The 16,624-nt window shown below is 48.9% G+C and overlaps 1 protein-coding gene across 4 annotated transcripts in view; it reads right to left on the reverse strand.

Annotated features, from left to right (window-relative positions):
- The window catches only part of LOC308067778 (mucosa-associated lymphoid tissue lymphoma translocation protein 1-like), a 31,709-nt gene that overhangs the window by 7,542 nt on the left and 7,543 nt on the right, over positions 1-16,624 (reverse strand). For 2 of the 4 annotated variants that reach the window (XM_080397167.1, XM_080397166.1), the window contains 9 exons: positions 16,364-16,542; positions 14,440-14,536; positions 12,368-12,394; positions 11,537-11,740; positions 6,963-7,140; positions 3,238-3,312; positions 2,520-2,677; positions 1,558-1,689; positions 1,260-1,411 (listed from right to left, as the gene is read on the reverse strand). In XM_080397167.1, the coding sequence (XP_080253293.1) occupies positions 1,260-1,411; positions 1,558-1,689; positions 2,520-2,677; positions 3,238-3,312; positions 6,963-7,140; positions 11,537-11,740; positions 12,368-12,394; positions 14,440-14,536; positions 16,364-16,542 (1,202 nt within the window). The remainder of the gene's footprint in view (positions 1-1,259; positions 1,412-1,557; positions 1,690-2,519; positions 2,678-3,237; positions 3,313-6,962; positions 7,141-11,536; positions 11,741-12,367; positions 12,395-14,439; positions 14,537-16,363; positions 16,543-16,624) is intronic. The other 2 variants (XM_080397168.1, XM_080397169.1) reach the window with 2 other exon arrangements.

Raw genomic sequence — 16,624 nt, forward strand, 5'->3', positions numbered from 1 at the left:
AACATGCACCTCACACTAAGCCTGTTTCTGTTGGCCTTCAGCCTCCAACTCCTGCATCTCAGCAATGCAAGCGTGACCCAGACAGTTCCCCAGCTCGCCTCAGCATCCCTGAGGAGGGCTGGCACAGCGAGGATGCAGCCAGCTTGCCCAGATCCTGCCCTCCTGCAGGCACCCGTGCATCTCCCTGTGGTCTCACAGGCAAGAGGGGGTGGCCTCGCTGTGGATGTTTAAAGTGGGGTAGATTAATTGCAATCCGGAGAGGATGTGCTGTCACATCAGCAGGCACCACCGGAGGTCAGTGTGACCTAGCACTGCCCCGGAGTAGGACAGGGATGGGGATCCTACTGCCCTGGCATTACAGGGGTCCCTTTCTGGTCTCCCCAGTCCCTTCTGGAGACAGCTCTGGATGCAGGAGCAGGCAGCCGGGTCCCCCTTACCCTACAACTGCACATGTGGGGTAGATGCACACAAACACATGCAGACACGCACACACACAACTTTCATGCATGATTAGGGAGCTCACAGGGGAAAACGATGCTCCAGCTTGGAAATGGGCAGGATCAGGCTCCAAACCTCCTGCTGGATGCACCGCGTTGCATCAGTGACCACAACATACTTAGGGGCAGCATACCTCCAGGAGCAACAAGGGCTGAAAAATCCACCACAGTTATACTACGCTTCAGAGAAAGGACTACAGAAAATGAGGAAGATTGTTAGCAAAACACAGCAGCAAATTTAATCTTTAGAGGTGGCATGGAGACCACCAGGAAAGGCCACGCTGTGCATGTAGTCTGTTAGGAAAGGTGTGAGAAAGGGTACAAGGAAGCAGGGAAGAAGTATATTGTTGCATTAAGATATATTAGCACAGTGGGCTAAGGAGGCATGATTCAAAAAGCCACATCTGCTTCCAAACATGGAAAACAGAAAGGCACTTCACCTCAGTCAGATTAAATGCAGTAATTTAACCAGGCAGGTCAGAAATCTGTCTGAGTGGCAACAGCTAAAGGCACCAAAACTTGAACTACATACTTTGTGATGCATTAGGAGCAAGGGAGGCAGTCTGCGGGGCACTCGAAGAGGTGTTTGCAGAGAGAATTATTTGCATCAGAGGTAGCAGACAAGGGAATCCTTTTCCATGTGGGTTCAGCCTTTCCCAGCCCTTAGGGCCCCTCGGACTCACCCTAACCACTCTCCCAACTCTGCCCTGGGTAAGAAACTTAGTGGGAACTCAGGAGAAGGGGACCAGCCAGAGGACTCACAGTGGGCTGGCAAAGCAGGAGGCGAGCATCAACCACATGGTCTGGGGCAGGCTGCAACTTGGCGCACACATACATCAGGTTGGAGAAGAGCCAGTGGAAGTGGAGCTCCACCTGTGCCCCACAGGGGAAGATCACCATTTTGCTCAGCGGCTCTGGAAGGGAAAGCCAAAGAGGGTCAGCTCCTCAGAGAGCCCTGCCAACACTTCTCTGCAGACCTATGTCCCTGAGGGGTACTGGGACCCCCAGCTCTCTCCTCCCCCTCCACCTGATAGCCCTCCCCATTCTCTGCATGGTTTACCGTGGCTGCATCCCCAGCACTCAGCAGTTGCTCCCAAGGGATAGATCGGGTCTGTCAGGGACCGGGCTTCCTTCAGAGTGTGTTTGATCTCCATCACCTGCTTCCCAGTGACCAAGGGATCCTGGCCAATGTCTGGGGGAGAGAGTTTGGAGGTGCAAGGGTCACTCCAGGTTCCTTATTTATCTCCCTGCCTTTTCAGACCCTACCTGAACATCTCCATACTGCTGCCAGGTTACTAAAAGCTCACACGGGGCATGTCCTGTGATTTGGTTTTGTCCTTGTTTTTGCTGAGATAGAGTTAAGTTTCTTCTTAGTAGCCGGTACAGTGCTGTGTTTTGGATTTAGTACGAGAATAATGTTGATAACACATCAGTATTTCAGTTGTTGCTTAGCAGTGCTTACTCTAAATCGAGGACTTTAAGTTTCCCATGCTCTGCTAATGAGCAGGTGCACAAGAAGCCAGGAGGGAGCAGAGCCAGGACAGCTGACTTGAACTAGCCAAAGCGATATATCATACCATAGAATGTCATGCTCAGTATATAAACTGGAGGAAGTTGGCTGGGAGGGGCCAATCACTGGTCAGGGAGTGGCTGGGCATCAGTCAGCAGCTGGCAAGCAACTGTATTGTGCATCAGTTGTCTTTCTTGGGTTTTATTTCTCCCTTTTTGTTGTCTCCCTTTTCATCATCATTATTATAAAATTATTAATTGTTAAACTGTTCTTGTCTCAACCCACAGATTTTACCTTTTTCCCAATCCTCCTCCCCATTCCACCATGGTGGGGTGGATGAGTGAGGGGCTGCATGGTACTTAGTTGCTGGCTGGGGTTAAACCACAACAGGTTTTTAGGGAGGGACAGCTGGCTGGCAGGCAGTGATGGGGTGGCATGGAGCCACTCAATTTCTGCTGCTATTTCTTCCCACCCCTGCTACTGACACAGGTGTTTTGTAGCTCATCCCTTACCTTCTAACACATCCTCCAGCATGTGCGTAACCTTTTTCTCTTGCAGAATATGTTTCTTCAGGTACTTCATAAAGATCCCAGAGGTGAACTCCCCATCCTGCAATTCATAGGCTTCTGCATCTTCGCTCCTGCAAGAGTAAGGACTCATCCTCACATTTCTGCAATAGGCACAAAGCCCCAGGGGTGAGTCAGAGTTTGCTGACACCATCCAGACTCTGTTGGATGAGTCCGAATTAGCTCCTTAAGCTAATGACACTGAGTGCTTGGTTTTGGCCCAGGAAAGGCTAGGAAGAGCACAGGATGGGAAAAAGCAGCAGAGAGGGGTGGGAGAGAAGAACACAGCCTCTTTTGCCAGCCTAGGTGGGTGACAACAGTTGAAAAGACAGTAGAACTGGCACTGGAGCAGTAAGCAACACTGATCATCTCGCACTCATTCTCTCAGGAGGCTTCAACTGACCTCAGAGCACACACACCTTGGGAATCAGGCTCAGGCCTGGAAGTATAGATTACAAGAGCTGATACAGGTTATGTGTTGAGGTGGCAACTGATGCAGGAAAGAAGTGCCTGAACAGCAAATGCTAGAGATGAAGGGTGAGCACCAGAGGAAACACAAGAGAAGACTTCTCAAGTCTCCAAAGCTACCAACGGATGCGAGAAGATGTGGCTGCGCCAACATTTGATTCTGTGTCACAGTGTAAGGATGGCAAAATGCACTTACGTGGCATAGCCATAAATGGTATTGCCCCAGGGCTCCAGTGGCTGCACCTGGGAGAGGGCACACTCTGGGTTGTACCTAGAAGAGGAGACAAAGGTACGAGTCAATATCGAGGTAATCCATCAGCATATGCCTGGAGGGGACAGAGACTGTATGCTCCACGACATCCATCTCCTACGTATGGCAATAACACCAACCCTCACATCAAATATAACCACCCATATTACTTGGGCAGCAACAGAGGCTAAAGCCTGGAGCCCTATGAAGAACACAAACCACAGGGAAACAACAAGTATATAGGGCTAGCTCTGACCTGTCTGCACCGGTGAACTGCTCCTTGCCTTGAAGTAAGCCTGGAAGCTGTGGGTGCAACAATGCCTCCTCACTCCTGAGGCTGTCTTTTAACACATCCAGGCAGCAGCACATGCAGAGAACATACGAGTTCATTGTGGCCCAAGGGATGACTGTCCCTAAGAAGTCAGAGGCATGTATATTGCATGGCTATGGCTCAATCACCTGTCCCAGGGGTCTGGGATACCCCACAGGTCCCTTCCAGACCATGCACACACCTTCTGCCCCAGGAAACCAAAGCACACTACAGCTGATAGACCTCCGGATCCCACTCAGAGATGGGATCAGGACACACATCCAGGTCTCAAAGCCCAAAACTGGTCCCAGCACCTTGGTTCAGATGCAGGTCAGTGAGAATAGATCCTGTTATTTCCAAAATCAGGTAGGTGTGGGGTAACAGTCCTAGTTTCCACTGAAAAAGTTATTATGGGTGCACTTAATGGCCAAGCCTTGCCCATCTGACTGCAGCCAGACTGAACAGCATGGGAAACAGCCGCCTCCAGTTTACATCAATGACTTGAAGCTGTTCCGAATCGCACAGGGCCAACAGTCAAGCACAGAGGCAGCAACATTGTGTTATTCAATTCCAGCAGTTATCTGGGGCTGAAGCTGGCACACTAAGAAGAGCAGAGGGGACGGCTATATTGCCATCAGCCAGCACATTACCTACTGCTGGCGGCACAGTCTGGAGATGTTTAATGGCAGTATTCATCTGGCTTGTCTAAGTTTTCTAAAGATGATCAGAAGAGTAAATGTGGAAAAGGAGCTATGCTTCTAAATATGAAGATTTAGCAGAGAGATTTATCTGCTCCTGAGCTGCACCTAAATGAACACAGAAATCTGGGATTCCAGGTCCGAGGAGAAATGAGACATGGGATCCCAAAATAAGAAGAGGTCCTGCTGTCCCCATGCTGGGCACATCTACCCAAACCTGCACATACAAGAGATGATGCCAACCTTTTGTGATGGCACCAGCAGGCATCCAGAGCTCTGGCAAGGCCAGCTAGTGCCTGCAGCAGAAATGCTGGCTGTGATCCCCTGCCCCAGCAGGAGAAAAGCTCCAGCAGAGGCATTTCTAGATCATGACCAAACACAGGGAGTGGCCTGACAGCAGAGAAGGTGGCAGCCCTCCTTCCTGCTCCAGACCGCCCCCACCCCCCAAAAAAAAAAAAATCAAGTTACACAGCAAATCCCATGCAATCTGTTTCTGACCTGCATCCCAGATGGTGTCATCCTGCTGCCCTATCTCCTAAGCAGCACATGCTAAAAACCCTCATAAATCAGGGAGCTCCTGGAAGAGGCAACCACATCCACCCAAAATTAGCACACAAATATATGAGGCTACACACAGGCTCCATGCTCCTGGTTCCTCTGCTGAAGCTGAACATCTGCTACCACTTGGCAAAGGGAGATGTGTTTCTCATTGCCTTGGCATTTCTGATGCTGACATATGGGGTGAAGAGATACTCCAGGTGAGATCCCTCTGAGCACACACACAGCTCCTCCCAATTCATGCACAGCTGAGCAAACTGTTGACAGACTTGCAGCATCAGTCCAACCAAAAGGGCACTGGAAAAGGAGGCCCCAGGAGCCTTGTTTTACAGAGTGGTGTAAACACACACAACTATGAAATCCAGATGCTTTGCTGAGCTGAAATAGTGACTTCTTGAGAAAAACGAGTTCAGGAGAGAGCTTCTACAAGCAATCCCCCACAACCCTGGGATTAACACCTACTGCACTAGGTGCTGTGCTTGCTGTGGGAAAAGGGAGGAAAGAAGTGTGAGGTCTGGGGGAGGAGAGAGAACAGCCACACCACCATGCCTAAACATCACAGCAGATCTCACACTGCATTCTTTTCCCAAAGCATCATTAAAACTCTGCTGAGCATGGAAATCACTGGCAACGCCAAGAAAGGAGACATCAGCTCCAAATCTATTTCATAGATTGTCACCATTCACATTAGTGAGCCCTCCACAACACCACACCCCCTCCCCATCACACACTGCCCTTGGATGGACTACCAGCAGCCTGGAGGCACACTAGCCCAGCTTCACTGGCGCATCTATGAGAGCCAGGTGCTCCTGCTCAGCTGCAAGCCAACCCCTGCCTGGTATCATGCTGGGGAGAGCAGCAAGATGCTGCCACGTGTACCAGGGGGCACTTGACAGTGCAGGGAAGCAACATGCTCTACTCTCAGCAGCAGTGGTGAGCAAAAAGGTGGAAAGGGGATGCTTCGCTACAGGGCATTCAGAGGAGGTATCAAAGGACATCAAGCTCCAGCGATGCTGGCAACTCAGAGCTGTAGCAGCAGGATAAGCCCCAGCGCAGATAGCTTGTAAACTACTCAAAGTCAGCATTCCCACCTCTGCAGCTAAAAGGCATCAGAGAGTTAATATCTTTCAAGGGGCTAGCAGCTCTTTCAGGGCAGTGGTATCAAAATCTTGTTGTCCTTCTGGTTCTTAGTGCAGGAACCACAGAAGGAAGAGGAAGACTGTTCTACATTTGCCCTCCAGGTCTTTTCTGACCCGTAAATCTGCCTCAGGAGACTGAAAGAAATGAGGTAATGACACCTTCTACTGGAATAGTCCACCTACCTCTGCTGAAAATGGGTGAGCAGTAATTTTCTGCAGCCCACAAGCTGCAGGATAGAAATCTGCAGACCAATGGAATGTGATGGGCTTTCCACAGACAGAGGGCAAAAAGCTGATCTCTGACCTCAGCAGCAGCCTGGGTCCCACTTCACAACATGACCACTTCAGAAGCATTTAAGGCCAGTAAAAACCAAATAGCACAGCTTAAAATATTGCCCCATTGTGCTGCACTCTTCTCACTGGGATGTTAACAAAAACACAGCCAGGAGGAGAGAGGTAAGCTAAACAGTGCCAGCCTGAGCACGTGGGCAACATGTACCATGAAAGCACAAGGTCAGTGAGATGCTGCTACAGCCTGCCAGGTCAGGTGTTTCAGTGCAGGGGGCTGAAACACAAAAAGACAAAACCTATGCTGAGTTTCAGCCAACAATTTATGCCAGGGAAGAGCCATCCCTCCACAGACTTTAGGCAACTTGCCTGCATTTTCCAGGCTTCTTCACCCCAAAAAAATCAAGGAAGGTCTCCAGCTCCTTCTCTCCAGCAGATCTCAGGCATCATCTAATGCTCTTTGCACCTAATACCTGACCAACTGGTCTCCCCAGGACATCCTGCAAGACCTGACAGTCTTGCTGATTTTATGACACAGCCCAATCCATAGGAACACCCCACGTGGTAGTGTAGAAGCCCACTGCTGAAGCAGGGGCTGAGGCTCACAGCTGTTTCCCCTGACCCCTTGAAATGCCACACTCTGCCCATCCCGGGTGAGGAAGGGGGAATGCACCCTACCATTTCCTGCAGGTGTCTAACAGGATGAGGTTCAGGGCTGTCTGCTGTTGCTGCATCTTCTGGAGGATCCTCTGCACACTGATGCAGTTCTCAGGGGCATAGGGTTGTGGAGCATCAATGGGGACCATGTAGTTCCTCCCTGAATGTTCGTACCCATGCCCAGCATAGTAGAATATAGCTGCGAACACCAAGAGGAGAGGACGAGTCACGATGCAAACCTGCAGGTCAGTAACCAGCTCCCCACAGCCATGTCCCACTTCCTGTCCTGAGGAGATACTGGTGCAGGACAGACCTAGACCAGTGGCACCTATGAAACTGGAGCTATGTTGACCTCACAATTTCAACCTTTTTTCCAGTCCATTCCCCTCTGCAGATTTGGAAGCAGCCCTGAGAGGCTCTCCTGTACTTGTTTTTTCCAGCACAGTTTGTCAGGAGACCCCAAAGTGGCTGGGTTTACACGTTTCCATAACCATCTATGCTACCACACCCAAGCTCAGTATCTGCCCAGCTGAGTACCACCTTTGAACAAAGTTTCAATCACCAGCTCTTTCCAAGAATATGACAACAGACGAAGCATGGAAGTCTTTTACCATGATGGAAGACACATTCACAGCTTTTAAAATGAGAAGCTCCTCAGCTTCTTAGTTTTGGGGGAGAGGCTAGCAATGATTAGGTGATGGGAAACACTCTCCAGATTTCAAAAGCCTGCCTGTATTTACAAACCTAAAAGCTGGTGAAAAATGAGAGACAGAGAGATGAGTTCTTCAGATGCCCAGAACATGCGGACCACATACTTCAACAACCTCAGACCAGATACCAGCTCTGTAAGGCAGGAGAAGAGTCAGACTCATCCAGTTGTTGGTAGGAAGTCCAACACCTAACAAGAACTTTGGTTTTGAGTTTTACTCGTAAGCACATAAAACTTTGTAATGGTTTCTGCCCTCACAGGAAATGGCAACACAGGGGCATTCAGCTTGGAAAGCCAGCACAGAAGAGCTCAGCATGGCCCAAGCTGGTGCTTCCCTCAAACCCCTGAGTTTGGTAAAAGGCTTTCCTTCTGCACAGGGATCCGCATGGGGGCTGTAGCTTCCTGAAAAGAAGCTGTACATTAGCGGCCTACCTCTTCCCAGCATCAATGCAATTGCTTGGAGGATCCTGGCGAAAGCCAGCTTAGGGAACTTAAATGTGTTAAAAATTGCAAGGTGATGCAAACAGTTGCACTACCACAATTGAGGGCTTGTGAAGAACCAGAGGTCTGAAATGGGAACAAGTGGCTAAGAGGCCAAAGCAGGAGGAATTTTTCAGATTTGCTGCCAAAGCCCCTGCTTCACTGAGTAACCTCTCTACTTTCTCTCCACTGTTCCTGCCCCTGTAGTTCACAGGACATTCACTTTGATCTCTGATGCTGCAAAGGATGCAGTGAATGGGGGCAGGAGCTGAAGAACTAAAATCATGATCTCATCATATGGAGGATGGAAAGCATGACCTCATAGTAAAAAAGGCCTCAAGTCACCTTTGGTTTCTATTCTTAGAGGACAATGGAAAGTTACTCAAATGGCTGTTCTCACAGGTGCCACAAGGTTTGGGTTCCTCTTCTTGTAGATTGCCTGCCAGACACAGTGGGCTCTGATCTACAGAAGTTTAAATTTTCTTTCACAACTTGCAAATCAAGCCACAAGAACCTCCCCTGAGACTACAAAATAAGCCAGGAAGCCTTCTGGAAAAATCATACGCAGGCACTTCTGGTTTGGTGCCTCAAATCATGGGGCACTGATGGATTTTGCCTCTCTGCCTCTCCTCCTGTACGTGGAAGGGAGGTGATCACATCTGTTACCAGGCAGCACCACTGACACTTGGAAAAAGCTGAATTGCAGAAAAACCCACAAAGAATCAGTCATTAAATACTGCAACTTTTGAGGTCTTTTTGCACACCCTCAATGCACTGTCAAGTGCTCCCCAGGCTATCACAAAGACTTGTGCTCAAGTCAAGATACACGAGTTTCACAACAGCTGAGCAACTCTGCAAACCTCTCCTGGACTTAATCTTTCCTTTTGAACAGGAAAGTCAACAATTTGCCTAGAGAAAGAAAGGGGTTTTTTTATTCCAAGCTAACACTTCAATGTTCTTCCCACATCTTGTAAGACAAAATTGCTGATCAGAGACAAGCTTCTGAGTACCATATTAAAAAGGAGAAGCTCCAGACACTGCTTATAACACAGAAGTGTCAGTTTGCAGCTTAATGACAGCATAACAGCATATTCCTAGAATTTCACTCACAACTTTCTGCTCTCATTGCATTTCTGAATTTTTTTTACTTGGGACTTTTTAGGACACTCAAGATAACATCTGGGGAGATTCCTCATTTGCCTGAGGGTTGCATTACACCACTCAGGGGATGTTTGGGGCCTTCAAAAATCCTCTGCGGCTTTTCTGAAAGGAGATCTGGAGGAAAAGAAGCCAGATGAGCCACCACCTCCACACACTGAATTAGAGAAGCCTTTGGATCACCTTGAACATGCAGCCATACAATATTGCTGTGCCTGAAAATGAAGCCATTCATTGGCAGATAGCACCTCCAGGTTCCTCAAGCAAGAAAAATCAGGTAGAAGCACCAGGATGCCTCTGTGCAAGTGCACATCCAACACACACACATGAATGCGCAGGACCAGCTATCACAGGCACCCTTGGGGTCTTTGTAGTTTCAACAGGCTGCCTAGGTTGTTCCTGGAGCTGCTGTCTCACCACTGATTTCCCATGAGTTAACATGAATCCTAAACCTCTCTGTCAGTACTAGATACTTGTCCTGGAGCTAGTGCCTCGAAAAATTGATACATAGGACTTGTTAGCTTCTTCTAGATGTGCATTTTTACTAACAAGACAAGTTAATTTCAATGATTTGTACTTCACCTGCTTCTATTTTATGTAAGGAAAACAGTTGAAGAAATTCTGGAAGACGCATCACAGTGAGAGGCACCACACTTTCAAATGGAGAAACCCTGGGGCAATCAGCAGGAAGACTGACCCAATGCCCCACCATTAAGTCTGGATGCCACCAATTACAGCTACAGTCCTGAACTCAATCATATTGCTGGCACCAGCCTGTGCTGGGGTTCACTGCCTCCAAATAATAGTAGACCACTCAGCTTAGAAAACTGTAAAGAAAACCACCATCCACAGCAGGTTATGCCTAGCAAACACTTGAGGCTTATCAAGGTTCAGTAACTCAGTTGTTAATGTTTTCCCTGCCAGTGCACAAAATCAGTTTTGCCAGGAAGGATCAGTACCCACGAATGCAGAAAAACACTAGAAGTTTAAATAAGGCATGACAGCATGAAAGGCTTGCCGTTTCCAAATTTTTTTTCTCTCAATGCTTATGAAAACAACGGAAGCGCTATGAATAACATGCCATTTGGTCCTCACATGCCACAGATAGAGGGTAGGAACAGCAGTGCTGTGGGAAAAGCACAGCAGCCCCCCAGGATGACTCTGGTCTGGGAGAGAAGGTAAAGTTTGAGATGCAAGGGGATTTCAGAGCGCAACCACAAAAGGAAGCTGCAGTTGAGGTCATAGGAATATGCTGTCATCAGACAATGCACTTGGCCAGAGTGGCGACAACTATGTACTGCCTTTCCTCACCAGCTCAGCCTCCCCAAGTGAGTCAGTGTTTCCCAGAACGAGGTGGCTTTGCAGCATTTCACTTGTGGCCATGTCCCTATCCGTTGCACAACCTCCAAACCTCACGCTAAGCATGGGGCTGGAACTAGCCCACGCTGACTTTCACTGTCTGAGTGCCCTGGTGTGCCACGCAGCTGGGAGGGTGGTGAACCAAGATTTGGAAGCAAAAAAAAAAACATATGCAAGCTTTTTTCAGGGTATCTCTCAGGCTGGGAGAACCTCAAAAACCCCAAAGAAGTTGTTACCACCAAATCTGAACACCTGCTTTAAGACCCACAAGATCTGGTGGTTGGTTTTGTTTGAAGAACACTTCCCCACTGAGGACAGCGTGCAATAATCTCAAAGCCATCTGCAGTTGGGAATGCTCTTAGGCAAAAAGGTTGTCAGAGGCCCAAATTAGACTATCAGGAAAGAAAAACAAGGAAATCACAGCCTGCTGTAGCAGTCACAGCTCAAAAGGAGCTTCTCTCTGCACTAAGGAGAGTGGTGGGGGCAATCGATGGTCAGCCTCCTCTATTTTGTCATCTAAGGCAAAATCAAAACACCTTCTCCCATTTGCCATCAGAAGCACTGGCTCCCTAAAACCTCAGCATGACACCATACTGTTGGAGTTGGAGGTGAGCCATGTGTTAAAGAAACAACTGCTTTGCCTGTCTGTAACCTGGCCAACCCTGAATGGTGTTTATCTAGGGGCTCCTGCCAAGGCCTGGTACAGCTGCACACTGTGCTCCAGGTCTCCCTTGTCCCCTGCCACAAAGGAAAGTTCAATTTCTTTTAATTCAACAGCTGTTCAGAAAATTTCCAAATCCCTGCTCCTCCCTGGCATGAACGACTGCTATCCACACATCAGCTCCCGGCTGCTCAGCACTGGCAGGTAGCTGGTCTGGCTTTGCCTTACCATAGACTCCCTTCCCAAGGAGCTGCAGGAAGCGACTGACGGCTGTCACCATCTCAGCCTTGTTCAGGTCCAAAAGGGAGACAACCTGGAAGCCCAGCTGCTCCAGAAGAAGGCTCAGCTCAAACACATCTGTGACAGGAGCCATGAGGTTGGGATGATGCTGGTAGTGGTTGTTGCCCACTAAAAGCGCTATCTTGCCTGTAGCTAAAAGAAACACCAAGTGACAAAGCTGTAAACACTCATCAGGATGCAAGGTCTCACATCCTTCTGTTGGAGTGAAGATACAGGAAATATTTTCTTACATCTAAGCACGAAGGATAGACCCTATGCTGCTACAAGCCTGGGGCACCCTCCAGAAAGCCTTTGCCTTTCAGAACACCTTGACAAAATACACAAACAACCATTTTGGTAAAAAAAAAAATAAAAAAAAAGACTTGAAAAGTTTTCACTTGACAACCAAAACCCCAGGAGTGCAGGATTATCTGCACTACTGAGATTATTCGGCACCTGCCCTACCATGACCACAGGTCTTACGTGCCAGTGGTGCCTGGGAGGGAGATGCACTGACCCAGGCTAAGAGGTCCTTTCTCTCATGGGGTTAAACTTACTCCCCTTGCTGAGACTGACCAGCACTTGTCAGGGGATGGGACTCATTCTCTGCCTTGCAGCTGTGATCAGAGAAAAGCAGAGAGCCCATGACAATGGGGACATAAAGGCTTGAAGCAGTCTTTGCAGGAAAGGCACTTCTATGCCCTGTCCTCCCACCCACACTGGAACCTGGCTTTTAATTAAAGGAATAATTGCTCAGGAAGAAAAGATGACAGTACTCACCAAAAAACTTCTCAGAGCGACACATATCTGGAAAAGAAAGAGGGAAGTGATAAGCCTCTGCCAGCACCCAGCACCCCACTGCCAGCTCCCATCGCAGGTCTGAAACCTGCTCCAACACCCCCCAGCAATGCAAAGCTGGATCAAACACTGCAGAGCATCACTCCTTGGGCAAGTTCTTCATAGCCTGACTGCTAACCTTAAAGACACTGGTCTGGTGATTCCAGGGTATTTATGAAATCCTGAGCAGCTAGGAAGCAAAGCTTGGAGAAGGGGCAGACCAGGGGAAGGAGAGCCAGCATGGAGGAGCTTGTACCCATCAGCAGGTCTGCGCTACTTGTACCAGCCCTGCCTGGGCTGCCACACTTCCCAAAGTGACTTGTCCACTCCCTCACCGCAGCAAAAGCAAAGGAAACACCATGACTCAAGGTCAACATAAGCTTCACAACAGAAAGCTTCTCCCCATAAGCAGTGAACACAGAGGAAGTCACCTCTTTGCTTTTGACTACTATAATATTCCCAGTCTTTCACCATCCTGCTTTGCCTTTCCCTGCCTTTAGCAGCTCTTGCTCAGAAAAGCCACTTCAAACATGACTCATTTTTGCAAGCCCCACAGCTCCCCTGCCCAAGCACTTCCAGACTCTTAAAATCATCATTACCCTAACAGCTCCAGCTTTTCCACTGAAATTAAAAATAACTAAAAATATCTAGCCCAGGAAAAAACCCTAAAATCCTACAGGCTCAAAAAAAGAAATTATGGGTATTTAATTGCATAAGTCACAGGGGTCAGGAAGATGTTTAGCACCTGAAAGAGTGTTGCTAATGCAGCAGGGGTGTCTGGAAAGGCATCACAACAAGCCCATTCATCCTATTCTACCTCTGACAGAGCCTGTTGCATGTTAAAGCTAGCCAGCTGTAACGTTTTGAACCTAACCCAATCTGGTGCCCCCTTCTCATTGCCTGGCCCCCATACATGCTGTTCTGGCTCTCTGGCTACACAGGACCAATTTGCACTCTGGAGCAATTTTAAAGCCAGCCTAAAAGGCGGAATGAGAAGCTTATGCATAGAAAAATCTCTAGATGGAGTAAAGAGCCAGCAAAGCTAGCCTGTGCTATTCCTGTCTCACAGAAGGGCAAAGGCCGCCATCACACCAAAGGTGGAGCATGCCCCAAGCTCTGGGGACCCATCTTCTCCCTGGGATCTGGCAGCATCAGGTCTGGGCTACCACCCTGAGGGGCCTGACATTCCTGAAGTAAACACCATCCTCTCCAACTCTTTGTGTCTGAGTACACCACTACACATCAGCAAGGCTGTAAGTGAGGTTTAGCATAGGAGCCCACAGCGATTTGGCTGAGGAGCTACTAAACCAGCACCTTGGCAAGGCAAGAAAAGCACAATGGGCACCTGAGAGTGCTCAACCTGCCCAAACATGGTATGTTTCTGACAGACTGCAGGACCCAGCAGCACCCGCGCTGCGGTACAGCAGATCACTGGGTTCTGGGTTTTTTCTTTCAGACATTGCTTCCTCGCTACCTCTGAACCTTGTTATCAAGGAATCCTATTTATCATGGTCTGACGGATGCCTGAGCTTGCTGCTCAGCAGGCCTTGCACAGCTCTGCTGAGATCATTGTACCCAGTATATCCAGGGTGCGAAACTGCTCTCTGCAGGCTGTTCCCATGACAGTTGCCCAAGGACTGCCAGGGCACTCCAACCTCCTTCCCTCCAGATCCCCATGCTGCTGCTCTACTCCAAAATGTCTTATCTTTGGATCCCTGCAGAAGCAGTATTCAAACTGGTGGCCTTTCTTTTTGATAATAAAAGCGTGAAAGATCCACCCAAGCTAGGGAAAGGTGCCAGTGTCAGAGCCACCCATCCTACCTCTCCTAACCCACGCCCTGGTGCCTAGCTTCCCCTGCACTGACTGAGCTGCAGGGTAACATGACAGCACTGGGCTCCTTGTTCACCAGCTTGGCACTTCCAGGTGGGAACACTAAATTCCTTTCTGACCTCCAATTACTTTTCATGCTATAAGGTGATCTGCAGCAAAGCAGATGCGGGTTGACTCTGCTCACCTATGTGAATATCCACGGCGCTGGTCCAGCATTCTCCATGGCTATTGGAGGCACAGCAGAGGTATGTGCCGGAGTCACTGACCTTTGCGTGGGTGATCTAGACATACCAAAAGTTAAATCACACTGTTTATGGTAAAAGTTTGCAGCTCCCTGTCCCTATCTGCCAGAGGCATCTGTGGTCCTGGAAAAAAAAGTCTTCTTTTCTTGCTGTTCGCTAAGACCTCATTCCTTGCCTCACAAAGCTAAGACTTCCCATGACCTTCGTCTTTTTAAAAAGCTCAGAAATGCCACACGCTAAAGTCTGCTGCAGACTCCAGCTTCTACAGCACTAGAATCCTCTGCCTAAGTGTCTTCCCTTCTTTCCCCAGCAGCCCCAAAACCCTGTGTCATAGCCATACTCTGCCCCAGGAGCCACACTGGGACGACGGTGCATGACCAACATCAGAAGCTTGCCTGTTTTTCCTCATCGGTGACATTTCTAGACTTCTGATCATGCCCATTGCTCTCTTTGGCAATTTTTCAACTCTTATCCATCTCTCTTGCTGTGGGACAAGAAACAGAGCAGTACTAGCTGGCAAGGACCTCTGCCATTCTCCAGGCCAGGCTCATGCTCAGAGGGGAACTAAAGCCACCACTGAGTCAGGCTGGTAACCTCCTCTCTCCAAGAACAGAGATCTCGCTGCCTTTCTGGCTCCAGTGCAGCACCACCCACCTCCAAACGAAGAACCTCTTCCTAATCCCCAGGTGAACTTCCCTGTGAAAAGTGCAATCTGAGGCCACCATCTTCTACCATTACTGAGAAGAGATTGGATCTCATCTTCATTACCCTTCACATGATGCCCCAGAAGGAAATCTGCCTTTCTTGCTTCAAGAAGTCAGCACTGACTTATATTCAGCCAGTGACCCAAAATAAAGCCAGACTTTCACTGTCTCCCTGACTTTTCTGCTGGGACTAAACACTTTTTCTTCTAGCTCTTGTGCAAGCAGACAGCACTCCCACAGCTCCACCACTCCACAGTCCCCTGCACAGACATGCCATAGTTGTCCTTGTGCCACTGCTGCAAAAAGGCATGACAGATGTGCCGAGAGCCCTTGACATATCTATGAATTGGATACTTCTTAGAGAAACATCCATAGCTTTGAAAGAAGCCCATAAAACCTATTCACTCTTCACCCAGAATCCTTCACTCAGATAACAAAGCAACAGGGATGATACATGGAGTGCTTTCTCACAGCCCTGCAACACAGCAGGGAAAGATAGCTAAGCAGGATGCTGTTTCTTGAGGGCTGGAGAGGCAGAAACAACAGGCAAAGAGAAACTGCTTTCTACTGGCATTCATCCAATCATACAGATAAAAGCATGCCCGAGCCCTGACACACAGATATGAGCCAGGCTTAAGGACTGCCGCAATCCACATCCAAAACAGTTTGCCTCGCAGGGCACCAATTGCCACACCACAAACAAAACTAGCAAGCTGCAATAAGGCTTTACTGTGGGTCAGATTCTACTGTCCACACTGTTTCTCCATCCTCCAGAGACCAGACCACACTACCACTTGTCTCTGCTAGGTCCAGACTCTTCCTTGTCCATGCCCCTGCTCCATCTAAGGCCTCCCTCTCCCACAGGCCTCAGCGCTATTTAACCACTTAGCTGAACGAGCTACAGCTGCACATCATCCAGGTCAATCAACCCACTGCCACCAAAACAAGGCCACAGCTGCATTTTATCAATGTTAATCAACCCACTGCCTTCATTCCTCTACATGCCACTTGTCATGTCCAAGATAACAATACCACAATTTTCAGCTGTCTTTTCAAGGCTTCTGAGTCTCTCCCACATCCACCATCCACCATCCAGCAATGAGCTTCTCCCATCACCCACCTCATCAGCCAAAGTTTCTGAACTATCCCAAGGCAACATTACCCAGAGTTTTTTTTTCTTCTGGTGTTCCAGCAGGTTCCCATTCCGGTACCACTGGTACCTGGGGGCTGGGACCCCCATGGCAGCACACCGCAGCTGTAGCGGCTTCCCCACCTCCCCGCTCTGCTCCATGGGGTTGAGGATGATGACTGGTTCTCCTTGCCACAGCCGAGGCGGCAGTCCTGTGAAGCAGCAACAAGGAATTGGTCCTCCCTCCACAAGGCCAGAAAACAATGGTAATTCTTCCCCCTGTATAAGACCCTG

The sequence above is a fragment of the Falco punctatus genome (genome assembly GCF_963210335.1).
Source record: "Falco punctatus genome assembly, chromosome: 7".
Classification (NCBI taxonomy): domain Eukaryota; kingdom Metazoa; phylum Chordata; class Aves; order Falconiformes; family Falconidae; genus Falco; species Falco punctatus.